Source organism: Xyrauchen texanus, chromosome 16, assembly GCF_025860055.1.
Source record: "Xyrauchen texanus isolate HMW12.3.18 chromosome 16, RBS_HiC_50CHRs, whole genome shotgun sequence".
NCBI classification, from domain to species: domain Eukaryota; kingdom Metazoa; phylum Chordata; class Actinopteri; order Cypriniformes; family Catostomidae; genus Xyrauchen; species Xyrauchen texanus.
In genome coordinates, this window is record NC_068291.1 from 34,890,160 (window position 1) to 34,903,906 (window position 13,747).

Here is a 13,747-nt window from a genome sequence, read left to right on the forward strand (position 1 = left end):
TGGCCAACCTACTCTACCACCTGAGCCACAGCTGCCCCGTATTGCAAGTTCAATAAATAAAGTCAAGTGCTGACTAGAACCAAGAAATATTGCCTACCTGTTAAATTTCTTATTTAAAAATTCTGTTAACTACATAAAAAGCTTTGAATGGTCTAGATCCACAGTACTTAATTGACCTTCTGACATGCTATATTCCGTCACGTTCATTACGATCACAATATTCTGGCTTTGTTAATAGTTCCTAGAATATCAAAATCCCAAAAAGGAGGTAGATCCTTTTTCTGTTTGGCTACAAACCTATGGAATATTCTCCCTAACACTGTTTGGGACACAGACATATTCACTGAGATTAAGTCTAGACTAAAGACTCATCTATTTAGCCAGGCTAATTCTATTTGTTTTCATGGATTCATATCACGAGGGTACCAGAGCCAGCCAGATCCAGCTCCATCCATGCTTGGTGTCGGAATCAACTGCTACGTGTCGCTGAGTGATGACAACAAACTACAGCCGGTGCTAGCCAGACATCACTTCAGTCTTTTATGATGGACTTCAGAGGATGAACTGATGCCAACTCCAACTGTACGACATCGGATAATTTATATGCCACTGCCTTGGAATTAGGATGGACCCCACCAAACCTCACCGAAATGTCCTAACCTGTAGAATTGCTATGCACCTTATTGATCTCTACCTGCATCAGCTTTGTCTAATGATGGATTGCACTCTTGAAATGTAATACATAGACTACCAATTAATTGCCAACAAAAGCCTTCATCAGCCAATTAACAAAGGAAAATGTATCTATGTGAACTTCTGCAGTTAATCCAGGATGGACTTCAAAGACATTAGTCATTAATCTTACAGTTAAAAAAAAAAAACTTCAGTCAAACTACACAATGATCACTCTAAGACTTTATAGATATTACTGTGTAAGGGGGTTAAGAGAGGTGAGAACTGGCTTAATAATATAAATAATATTTAATTAAATAAAAAGACACACAAACACATACAGGGCAGCTGCCCGTAATTCTCTCTCCCCATTTCTGGCAGTGGCAAGGCCGTTTACATGTCGCTCTCCCCATGCTCATTGTAATTAGAGACAGGTGTTAGACATAATTTAGCTCAGGTTTAAGTGCCCTTACCGCTTTCTCTATCCGGATCGGACGTTTGACCACGCCCCAGCTGCCACATAGTTTATTTTTTTTGTTAATTAATGATTTTCTGAAAAGCTGCTTTGAAATGATGCATGTTGTGAAAAGCGCAACATAATAAATAACTTGACAAATAAAAATAACTTGACATTTCTAATTGGAGAATATTTGTAGAATTATGGACAGTTTATCTGAAAATTGTTTATCAAATTTGGTCTTAAATACTAAATACTCATAAATAATATGGTACATGAATATGTAATCATTCAGTGGCAAGGCAACTTACAATATATTTTTGGAATGAATACCATGGTAATACCATGTTTTTAGGATATGTACCATGGTATCAACATACTATTATTTTAAGTACCATAGAGTACCATGTAAATATGGTACATAAATATGTAACCATTATGTACCATTTAGTACCATGGAATTACCATCTGATACCACCATTGTACAATGGTGCACAGTAGTTTTTTGTAAGGGTAAGTACTTGGGTTCAGTGTGCTCTATCATCCGCTGTTCCCCACTTTTCTCCACTCAGCTGTAAATACTACATATATGTACAATATTTATTGCTAGGTATCACCTCTTTCCACATGGTTAGAGAGGCATCCATGTTTGTGTTGAAGTAACTAAGGAAAGTATTCCTAAATTGAGCGTTAAAGCCTCTGGATGTGACAAACCAGTGGGCATCTCGGAGTACATACCAATTTTACCTGTATCAGACAATACGTTGATGGGAATTTATGTGTTAAAAGCACGTAAATGACAAGAAACATTAATCTTACAAATCTGAGATGCAGCATGAACTTTTGATAGTGTTTCATGAGAGGCAAATTAAGTGATAGAATTGTTTTATCACCATGGCAATGCCGGCCCCTAGTGTGTTCTGCCACAATGGCCATGTCAACCTGGGTCCCTCTGGGAGCTTGTCATAGGCAATATCAAACTGGTGCTGACATGTCGTGACACCGCTTGACCAGATTAAAAAGATTATATGCAGTCTCCCTGGTTTTTATCTGAAGGTCAGGTCTGTTTAGTGTTAAAGCCCTGAGTTAGCAAACATAGCAGTAAACCTTAAATCAACAGACGAGCGCCTGGCAAATTGTCACGACTCACAACAGACAGGGCTGAATGTCACTGCTATTGTACAGACTGAAGAGAGCATGGAGTTGGTCGTGACAGGGAAGAATGAAGAACTACATTTTAAGCTGAGGTGACTTGTTGTGGCACATATGTGGTTACTTATTTCCCACAACCGTTCGGAAAGACTGCAGTCATCATCACTAAAATGTTTGAAAGTCAAAATGAAATAAAAATGCTTTACTAAACCCATTTATTTTCTTAAAACATGCTCCGATTTATTGATGCATGTTATTCCAATGATATGTAATAACTGATGCTACATATATATAATGATGTGATGTAATATCTTTCTCCACCTCTGAAACAACTTTCAGAGTTCAAAGATCACTTATCATGATCGAATCAATTCATAGTGGATATAGTTTTTTTTTGTTTCAATTGGAAATACATTAACATTACAGAAATAAAATGAGTTGGAAAGGCTGTTTGATGTTGACTTTAATAACAATGCTTTTATTAATATTCATCGATTTATACACAACATTTAACACCGTGCATTTTATACAGTTAAAGGGATAGATAATCCAAAAGTGAAAATAATTTTCTCACCCTTATGTTATTCCAAACCCGTATGATTGTTTTTTCATCTGTAGAACAAAACAGTTGATGTTAGGGAGATTGATTTTAATTGGATTTTATTTCCATAAAATGAATGGTGACTGAGGCTAACATTTTGCTTAACATCTCCCTTTGAGCTTTATGGAAGAAAGAAAGTCATACAGTGTTGGAACAACATGAAGGTGAGTAAATGATTTGGGTGAACTATTCCTTAAAAAAAACATAAATATAATTCACAATTGTCCACAGAGAACACATACATGTATGTTATCAGACACACTCATAACCCGATTCACTTTTCCTCTTCTTATTTTTTTGAGGTTCTTCCTCTTCTGATTTTGGATTGCCTGTCTGTTGATGTGTCTGCCACCCAACTCAGGTTCTCTGTACTTGGGAAAGTCTGACCAGAACCCAGTACTTGTCTAACTGTCACATTAACACGAGATGTTTGCAAGTACCAGGAGCAAACCTCCCAGTCCTCTTCTGATACGCTTTGGATGATGTCATCACTTTGCGGCTCCCTTTCTAGTTTCTGGCCCAGGCAGGATGGCAGAATATTTCCAGCGAGTGGAGGAACGATGCAGGGTACTGCGTGATACAGCAGACGGCTGGCTCCAGACATCACCATTATGTCGCCACTGTGCATGAACATGGCAGTGGGGCGGTCCTCCCGCTTTACCCCACCCAAAAGGAAGACGGCAGTCTGTCCAAAACTAAATCAAATGGGACAATGGCAAAAGAGTCAGTGATGACATTACAGGTAGGTTTTCCAACTTAAATTTACATATTACCTTAGATAATAAATGTAAAGTATTTAGGGGTGTAAAGGAATTTCCAGCTTGTAGGGGGATTATCATGATGGGTGTCAGTTAAAACACCATAAGATATAGACCCCACATTTATTCAATGACCAGTGCCATTACATAGAGAATGAATCTTTGCAGGACTATAACTGGAGTAACAATTTATTTTCATTAGTATTATGTGTGGTTTGTGATATGGTTGTGGTTGTTATATTATTCACACACTCAAAGCACCAAGAATAAATTCCCAAGCTGGAAATCTGAAGAAGAACAAAAGAGCTGCTGCCATGCTCAAACACACTCCCTTTTAAAGGGGGCATGCATGAGGAATCAAATTTTCCTTGAACTTTTGACACAGAAGAGGTGTACATTGAAAACATAGGGTAAGTTTCAGAACTCAAAACTTCCTCCTCACAGCAAAAAGATGATTTGTTGAAACCAAGCTACCAAAATGACTTGTTTTGAACTTTTTCTCTACATTGTGATGTCACACTGTGGTAAACAGTTGCATCTGACCACCTCCACAACAACACATCGAAGCATAATGTACCTTATCTCTTCTGTAGCCCACCTATTAGTTTTGAGCAGTGAGATGGCAAAGAAATAGCAGGTCAGTCAAGAGCAGAGAGCCGATCATAACAGTGAGCATTCACTGTCAATTCTTAAAGGAGAGACAGCACCAAAACAGAGATTTTCTAATGGAGGGACAGAATGAGGGTGGAAAACGGTCATGTTAATATAATAATGAAATGGCAGCCTTAAAGAAGTAGAGGTCATGACATGCCTTTTTTTTTATTAGTGGGAATAGCTGGGATTCAATCCATGTATTATAATGTGCAATTTGGGATATCGCATAAAACCACTGGATGGAAACACCAAGATGCTAATAAAATCTCCAAAATACGCATAAAAAAAACAAAAAACATATACACTCGCTTGAAATGGATACATTTTTTATTTCGATAAGAAGAAATGCTTGAAAAACTATGGTGGATACACATTTACTGAATAATCTGATGCTATTGGTAGTGGGCGGGGCTTCAATTAGTCATTAGGATTTTCTACAATACATTTGAATTAATAATATACAGGTACTCGCTAATTTTATTGTATTTATTAATTCATTTACTATAGGTAAGTATTAAAGGTTCACCCTAAAATGGAAATGACAAATTTGCAAACTTAATTGTACAGTCAATATTCACAATTACACCTCAATTATGACCAATACAAGAGCTCATTTTGTAAATATGATCATTCTGATGTGAATGAAGACAGCAGAAGTTGGTATGCACAATTAAAGGGATAGTTCACCCAAAAATGAACATTCTCTCATAATTTATTCACCCTCATGCCATCCCAGATGTGTATCACTTTCTTTCTTCTGCAGAACATATCAACAAAATATCTCAGCTCTGTAGGTCCATAGAATGAAAGTGAATGGTACCAGAACTTTGAAGGTCCAAAAAGCATACTAAGGCAGCACAAAAGTAATCCATAAGACTCCAGTGGTTAAATCCATATCTTCAAAAGCAATATGATAGGTGTGGGTGAGAAACAGACAAATATTTAAATCCTTTTTTACTATAAAGCTACACTTTTACTTTCACATTCTTTGTCGATAATGCCACCTATGGGAAAGGAAGAAGAATTGGTCATAAAAAAAAAAAAAGCACTTAAATATTTGTTTCCTACCCATACCTATCATAGCGCTTCTGAAGATATGAATTTAATCACTGGGAGTAGTATGGATTATTTTTATGCTGCCTTTATGTGTTTTTGGACCTTCAAAGTTCTGGTACCCATTCACTTGCATTGTGTGGACCTACAGAGCTGAGATATTATTCTAAAAATCTTCGTTTGTGTTCTGCAGAAGTAAGTAATTCACATCTGGGATGGCATTTTTGGGTGTATCCTTTTAATATTGGAGTAACAAGTATCCCTCACCTGAAAGACAACAAAGGTCGGGTGTGGTCAAGCTCTGATTCGTCAACATGGATACCGAGTGACGAATCAGATCGGTAGTAGTTGAGAATACCCGCCTCTGCATTAAAACCAGGGAAGCCACAAGCTTCAACCACTTTGTGGGACAGCAATTGAAGGTCTTTGGGGAAGGGAGTGCAGTGGCCTGGCGAGTAAGTCTGCAGAAAATGTAAATGTCAAAATGGTGTGCCTCATTATGCCATAAAGTTGAAAAAATTAATGCCTCTTATTGTAGAAGGCAAGTAGGAAGTCATTTAGCAGACAGTTTGTTTTCCTAAGCAACTAACAGTAACTTGGGAGTTAAGTGCCTTGCTTTAGAGTACAATGGTTATACGCAATAGCCAGGTGAACAGGTGTTTTGCATCATAGCGGTTTCTATATTATGCATTGTAGCACAGCTATAATGCTGTATTGAGCAATAAGCATCCAGGACCGGAACAATAATTTTTAGAATTTGCTCATTGGATTTCACAATATGTTGTTGTCAGTAGTGAGGTGTGAAAGTTTAATCAATGGATGATCATATGAGCACAGCCTCTCCAAAGAGCTGAATTAGTGGCCAATGCATCTGATTTTAATAGAGTAAACGTCCCAGCCTTCAGTTTTACTTAAAGGGAGGAGGATAGAGTCTCAGCTTTAAATTCACTTGATTGCCGTCAGACGTTTGGTGGTTTCACACCAACATCAGAGCTAATGAATCTGGTGTGCACCACCTGACTGATTTATTAGGACAGAAGACTAAACACTTTTATGTAATTAGCATATAAACGAGACAGGCAGGCATCAGGCCTGTACAATTAGAGATGAAATGTCCTGAAAGGAGCAATTAATGCTGATAAGATGCTGGGCAGCGTGATCTCTCTCTCTTGCTTTGAGAAAAACAATGCTACAAAAGGTTCCATGGCAAAATGTAAATAAGCTTTGTTTACCTCTATGATGTGAATGTTTGTAGAAATGCATCGTTTGTTGATATTACATTTGTAATAATTGTAGGTATATATTATAGTTAAATATTAATATCTAATACTACTAATAATATTTATTTAATAATATTAGTATTTATTAATTACATATTTACACTTTTGTTTCTTGGCATACTTATTTTTGCTATGGTTTTAAATTTGTATAGAGAATTATTATATTATATGATTTAATATATATTATATTAGATCATATTATAATATATGGAATAATTTATGCTGATTATTGAAAAATGCAAATTGACCAATCAAATATTTTTGTGTATTGATGACCACTAAACTGAGCATTGTCTAATGTATTTTTTTACATAGCTGTTCTAGTATTTCTCTTTTATTACACCAGTCTATTTCTTATCACATAATAAAACATTCTCAAATAACTCAAATCAATATTTTATGTTCATGATAAACAGACATGTAATAAGCTGAAACATTTACATTGATCCTGTTATTACGGCAAAACAACCCCCTACTTCAGTGATTCAATCACCTGCATCATCCTAGATGTTTATTTTGTAATAAAGACAAGTTGACTATATATTACTGCTTACATGTTAGGTAAATATATTTATACAGTGGTCATATCTGACATAAAATAGACTGAACATACACACTGCCAAAGCACATAAACACAATTATATTGAGTGACAGCAGTACCTTAGAGTTCCAGTCATAGTGGTATCCAAGAGTCACCCAGCGCAGTTTTTCTAGCAGAGTCTTGGGTTCTCTTTTCACAGAGCCTTTCCTCCTGTAATAATTCACAGATCCATTCAGATAAGGCACAGTGGGAGATAGATCAGGTACAATGCAGTAGCACAAACCCTTTACACAACTGTTTAGCGATAATAGGCTGCAATTCCTCAAATCTATCATCTCCAATACAGTAAACATACCATCAGATATCTAGCCACAAATAAAGAGTCATGAAAAAAGTGACATCAAAATCAGAGGGAAATACAAATGCTTAACCCAACACAATTATCTATTAAAACACTAATGCAATAGTACAGACTAGAACCAGCCCCAGATTAAATACCAATATCAAAAATTCCAATAAATAGAATGCATTACCATTTTTTCCCAAATAACTGTTAAAATTAACACTCCAAGTAATTTTTTCTCCACAGAATTTCATATGGATAAAAAAAAAAAAAAAAAATGATGATCAAGTATTGGCTAATAAATAGCTTTATTGTCAAATTACATTAAAATAATGTTGTTTTTATATTTCTCTTTTTACTAAGATACCAATGCATGTTATGATCTTACTGAATAGCATCTATGCTTTTTTCCCAGATGTTCTCGGTCTCTGTAGATGACATATGCATGTCCAGGTTACACACGTTGTGTTTCTGTGGATAGCTCTTCAGACACTGCTTAACCCAGTACTGCTGAGATCCAGGCAGAAATGGATTGGATATGAAGATAAACCCTACGATCCAATGATAATATAGTTAATTAATTCCATCTAAGATAAAAAACAAAGACAGAGTTTTCCTATAATTTAAGAAGCAAATGTAATGAAGCTGAAGAATTCTGGGGCTTAAACGGTGTTCTTTGCTATTTTATTGTGTTATATTTCCTGAAATATTCAATTGTCAAAGTTACAGAAATAATAAAACTGCATTGCTGGAGAGGCTATAGTAATTATGCAACACAGCAGATATTAAAATAATTGTCTTTTACATAAAAAGCTACTAAATTAATTAAACCCATAAAATGCAGCCTTGTATTTTTGGAGAACATACACTGGGGGCCAAAAGTTTGGAATAATGTACAGATTTTGCTCTTATACAAATTGGTGCTTTTATTCACCAAAGTGGCATTCAACTGATCACAATGCATAGTCAGGACATTAATTACGTGAAAGATTACTATTACAATTAGAATTTTTTCCCCCCAGAACTTCTTAACCTACTTCAAAGAGTTCTCATAAAAGAAATCCTCCATGTGCAGCAATGACAGCTTTGTGGATCCTTGGCATTCTAGCTGTTAGTTTGTCCAGATACTCAATTGACATTTCACCCCACTCTTCCTGTAGCACTTCCTGTGGCTGTCTTGTCAGAAACTTATCACGCACCTTACAGTCTAGCTGATCCCACAAAAGCTCAATAGCGTTAAGATCCATAACACTCTTTTCCAATTATCTGTTATCCAATGTCTGTGTTTCTTTGGCCACTCTAAAAATTTTCTCTTTGTTTTTCGGTTTCATAAGTAACTTTTTCTTTGCAATTCTTTCCATAATGCCTGCACCCCTGAGTCTTCTCTTTACTGTTGTACCGTAATTTCCGGACTATTGAGCGCACCTGAATATAAGCCGCACCCACAGAATTTTAAAAAAATTATTATTTTGAACATAAATAAGCCGCACCTGTCTATAAGCCGCAGGTGCCTACCGGTACATTAAAACAAATGAACTTTACACAGGCTTTAACGAAACACGGCTTGTAACAAAAATAAATAGGCTTTAACGAAACACGGCATGGCAGCGGGGGCGTGGTCAAGCGCCCGTCCGGGAGAGAAAAGCGGTAAGGGCGCTTACATCAAGTGCTGAAAATGGTCACACTGGTGCCAGTTTTCCCAAGAAGGACACGTGAAGCAGGGCACTTGACGTTCCAGGTAAGGCTTTTAATGGCCACAGCAATGTTTACAATCAATTTTATAAAGTTTCTCAATTCTTGGTCTTCTATGCGCCAACACTAGACTGACGTGTGTCTGTCACTCACTCACTCACTCTCTCTCTCTCTCTCTCTCTCTCTCTCTCTCTCTGCTGCCTTTTTATGCCGCTCTCCCCACGCTTACTGAAATTAGACACAGGTGTTAGACATTAACTCTGGTGTAAGCGCACTTACCGCTTTCTCTCCCGGATGGGCGCTTGACCACGCCCCCGCTGCCACACACGGCTTGTAACAAAAAATAAAAAATTAGCAGTAAACAGTAGCCTAGCGAGAAAGTCATTGGTCACTATCTTCCTCCTCTTGTGCACATGAAACCACTGAAGTCATCACTGAAGCCTCAGCTTTAGTTGTCTTTTTGCACTGAGTCAATTCATCACGCTGCTGTTTCCAACGTCTCCCGTGCAGCAGCTCGATTTGCTTTTCCAACAGCCAGATCAATCGCCTTCAACTTGAAAGCTGCATCATATGTGTTTCTCAGTGTCTTGAGGGTGACAAAATTACTACCGTAATCAGAATGATGGGAAGTTTGAGCGCGCTCGATTTAATCTAAACAGTAAACAAAAAAGTTGTTTGACCTTAACCCGTTCGGCAATTTCATTGATCTAATGAAAGCTTCATGCCGCCAAAAAACTGAGCACATCACAGAATGTTTTTTTTTTTTTTTAAATAAAATTTGAAAGCGGGAAAAATCCATATATTAGTCGCGTCGTTGTTTAAGCCGCGAGGTTCAAAGCGTGGGAAAAAGTTGCGGCTTATAGTCCAGAAATTACGGTACGTGAAACTGGTGTTGAGAGGGTAGAATTCAATGAAGCTGTCAGCTGAAGACATGTGAGGCATCTATTTCTCAAACTAGAGACTCTGATGTACTTATCCTCTTGTTTAGTTGTACATCTGGCCTTCCGCTCCTCTTTCTGTCCTTTTAAGAGCAATTTGTCTTTTGTCTTTGAAATGAACAGTAGTGTACACCTTTGTATGACATCTAAACTGAAGATTTCATACAAAGGTGAACACTACTGTTCACTTCAAAGACAAAAGACAACTTGCTCTTACAAGGACAGAAAGAGATGTGGAAGGCCAGATGAATAACTAAATAGCCTTCATTTCTCAAAACAATGATTGACTGAAGAGTTTCTAGAGAAAGCAGTTTCTTTTTTGCCATTTTTAACACAAAGACAATGTTACGTTTCATTTAACAAACCAAATAGCTCTCAACTGTGTTTGATATAATGGCAAGTGATTTTATAGTACCAAATTAGCAATTTAGCATGATTACTCAAGGATCAGGTGTTGGAGTGATGGCTGCTGGAAATGGGGCCTGTCTAGATTTGATCAAAAATGACTTTTTTCAAATAGTGATGGTACATCAGTAATGTCCTGACTATACTTTATGATCAGTTGAATGCCACTTTGGTGAATTAAAGTACCAATTTTCGACGGAAACAGCTAAATCTGCACATTTTATAGTCTAAATATAGTAAATCATTCCAAACGTTTGGCTGCCAGTGTATACAAATACTATTAAACTGTCACCAACCTGTCTAAACCATACCTGGATATCCATGCAGACCAAAGGCTTTCCAGTCTTTTACTGGCCTAAGACCAACTCTGAAAACCTCTTCCTCACTGATAGGACTTGAGGTTAGTTCACAGGTAAAAACCTAATAATGAAGCAGACAAATTATTAATAACAAAAAGGCAATAATTACAGTTAATTCCTGACTAAAGTACAGTATAGCACACAGTGAAACAGTTATGCATGTTCTGTATGCAACTAAATTAAAACTATCATACTGTATGGTATATTTTCTAAAAAAGAATTAATTGATATTATGTGTAAACAAATGTAACCAATATGACATTACACTGTAAAAGAAGGCAGAGGTGTATTGAGTCACCATTAAGACTATGTGTCCTTTCAAGGGACGACATATATCCTTGATGAAATATCTGTCCTTGCAAAGGAAGAAATATCCTTTTTTTATTATTTTTTTTTTTTTTAAAGTAAGCAGACAAGGACTTTCCACCAATAAATAAAAAGGAGAAGGTTGAACAGATAATGGTGGCAAGTGGAAGGACACTGAATGAGTTTTCTTGCATCTTTGAGAGATTCTTCAAACGATTTTCCATGACAACTTATCTGGAGTGATGTCATAATTGGTCCACACCCAGGTTAGTTAATAAACTTTTGCGACATTTTTAAAATGTACAAAATTTCTATCTATCTATCTATCTATCTATCTATCTATCTATCTATCATTGAAAAGTCTTGCTTATAATAGGGTCACTGTATCAAACATACTCTTTGTAAACACTCTAAAATCTCATAAATTTTAATCTATGTTATTGTTTGTATTAACGTCTGATACAATGACAAGTAATTGAATACATCGAATTGAATAAAACTGCACGATTATAACTCACCTTGTCGTTACTCAGAGGCTTGTAGAAATTAATAACCTCACTGAAGTCTGGGGGAGGATTTCTCCGCTTATAAAACTTAAACAATTTTCTGAAAGCGTCTTCTCCATGCTCCACTAAGGAGGCCGCCATCTTTGCCGTCATCATGTGACCTTTCAACTCGTGACGTTGAACGCACAACTACGATTTAATTTAGAAGCAATTTGTTCAATATATTAGTGATTCTAAACATAAAATATGGCTATACGTATTATTTAACTTAGTTAATTATATAGTTTCATGTCGTTAATAATGGTTTGTTCTTGTCACGTGATTAGGGTCAAAGGAAGCTCATTCGGAATCAGCAAGGACGAAACATGGCAGCAGGAGGCAAAAAGGTTTTTGAAGCGTTTGTGTCTAAAGTCCCTTGGACGATTGCAACGAGTAAGTTACATATATATCAAAGCTTTTAAATAGTAAATGATCAGACTAGTGCATATTAAGCGTGTGAATGTATTAAAGCAGTTGTATCCATAGATTGCATAATTTGTTAATTATATACATGTATTGTTCACTATACATATTATATGTATTTTAGTTCTATATGGACATTATATAATATATAATTCATGTTATATGTCTAAAGTATGTTATATGCCATACATGTTATTGCACTGTGTGAATGTTATCTATTACTATTGTAGGCTAAATGAAGCTATTACATCCTATTGGACATATAATTTCTATTAGAATGTTTTGACACCTATTTGAAATAAATGGTCGTTTGGTGTATTTTATTTGACTGTTTGAACATTTTAAAGTGATTAATAAAATAATCACTTGTTTTCAATATTGTCTATGAAGCTCATTCATGCGTAATTGAGTGTGCTAGACATATGATATCTATTAAAATTATATTAATGTTTAATATATGCTAAATGAATTATCTGTGCACTGTGTCCTGTTTTTAGAGGAGATCAGGGAGTACTTTGGGCAGTTTGGCCAGGTGAAGAAATGTCTGTTGCCTTTTGTAAGTAAGCGGTTTGATAATGCACTACATTTGGTGTTTCATTTATGATTTCTGAATAAGTCCACAAAGTTGAGATGTGTTAATTTGACAGTCTTGTCTTACAGGATAAAGAGACAGGATTTCATCGGGGGTTTTGCTGGATCGGGTTCAATTCAGAAGAGGGACTTCAGAATGCACTACAGAAAGATCCCCACATTATTGAGGGAGCAAAGGTGAGCGTCCAGTTGGAAACCACATTTACTGATGAAGAAAAGTGAGCTAAAATATGTTTCTCAGTTTAGATTATGCCACAGATTTGCTTAATACTATCTTGGACTGTTTTCTATCTAATTCAGAGTGGGAACATCAAGAACTTTGCAAAATAATCCTTCTCGTAAAGAAATCTACCTCTAATCTGAATGTGTGTTTTGGTTATGAAATAGATCTAGATAAACAGGGTAAAGTTTTACCAAGCTGAACTTGCCTGAGATGTCGCCAAAGAATGTTTTTCTTGAAACATCTGCGGAAAGATTAAATTTTCTTCTTTTAATGTAGCTCCAGGTGCAAAGAAACAGAAAGGCATTTATTGGAAGAAAATCAAACAAGGAAGCAGAAGAAAGCTGAAAATGCCTGACCTTTTTTTTTTTATTATTTGGAAGTGAAAACCATCCAGTGTCAAGAGTTGTGCCCCGAGTAACAAAGAATTGTTATTTATTATGGATGTTTTTTTTTCTCCCAAAAAAAGTTAACCTTTCATTAATGATTGTTGTTAAACTGACCACATGTCTAGTGTTTTTGTTTCTTCAATAAAACTTTATATGAAATGTCAAATAAAATATTATTTGGAAATGTTTTGGCTACAGATTCTTTTTCATTTGTCAGTCTAAATATTCTTGTGTGTCTGCTAAATCTCTTGGATTAAATTACAGCCTTTTGCTTATTACAATTCCCTAGGGTTTTATGCAATAACTTTGAATCAGATTTTCAGTTTTTCTCTCCTAAAATTTCTTGAAAATGGGGTATTTACAGATGA

The 13,747-nt window shown here is 36.0% G+C and overlaps 2 protein-coding genes across 2 annotated transcripts; one reads left to right on the forward strand and one right to left on the reverse strand.

The window, feature by feature from the left end:
• Positions 1-2,667: 2,667 nt before the first annotated feature.
• alkbh1 (alkB homolog 1, histone H2A dioxygenase) lies at positions 2,668-11,863 on the reverse strand. Its single transcript, XM_052145569.1, has 6 exons — positions 11,730-11,863; positions 10,858-10,966; positions 7,900-8,062; positions 7,288-7,378; positions 5,615-5,808; positions 2,668-3,577 (listed from the first exon to the last, which is right to left on the reverse strand). The coding sequence occupies exons 1-6, from the start codon at positions 11,856-11,858 to the stop codon at positions 3,172-3,174; spliced, it is 1,092 nt and encodes a 363-aa protein (XP_052001529.1). The 5' UTR covers positions 11,859-11,863; the 3' UTR covers positions 2,668-3,171.
• Positions 11,864-12,043: 180 nt separating this feature from the next.
• Positions 12,044-13,517, forward strand: LOC127656971 (SRA stem-loop-interacting RNA-binding protein, mitochondrial-like). The gene is made up of 4 exons (XM_052145570.1): positions 12,044-12,149; positions 12,677-12,735; positions 12,840-12,947; positions 13,270-13,517. The coding sequence occupies exons 1-4, from the start codon at positions 12,083-12,085 to the stop codon at positions 13,336-13,338; spliced, it is 303 nt and encodes a 100-aa protein (XP_052001530.1). The 5' UTR covers positions 12,044-12,082; the 3' UTR covers positions 13,339-13,517.
• The last annotated feature ends 230 nt before the right edge of the window (positions 13,518-13,747 follow it).

Coding starts and splice junctions, on each gene's coding strand:
- alkbh1 (XM_052145569.1), bottom strand. CDS start 11,858: ATGGCGGCCTCCTTAGTGGAGCATGGAGAAGACGCTTTCAGAAAATTG. Junction 8,063..10,857: donor TGGTCTGCATGGATATCCAG/GTATGGTTTAGA, acceptor ATTGGATCGTAG/GGTTTATCTTCATATCCAAT. Junction 5,809..7,287: donor ACTATGACTGGAACTCTAAG/GTACTGCTGTCA, acceptor CATTTTCTGCAG/ACTTACTCGCCAGGCCACTG.
- LOC127656971 (XM_052145570.1), top strand. CDS start 12,083: ATGGCAGCAGGAGGCAAAAAGGTTTTTGAAGCGTTTGTGTCTAAAGTC. Junction 12,150..12,676: donor CCCTTGGACGATTGCAACGA/GTAAGTTACATA, acceptor TCCTGTTTTTAG/AGGAGATCAGGGAGTACTTT. Junction 12,736..12,839: donor AGAAATGTCTGTTGCCTTTT/GTAAGTAAGCGG, acceptor CTTGTCTTACAG/GATAAAGAGACAGGATTTCA.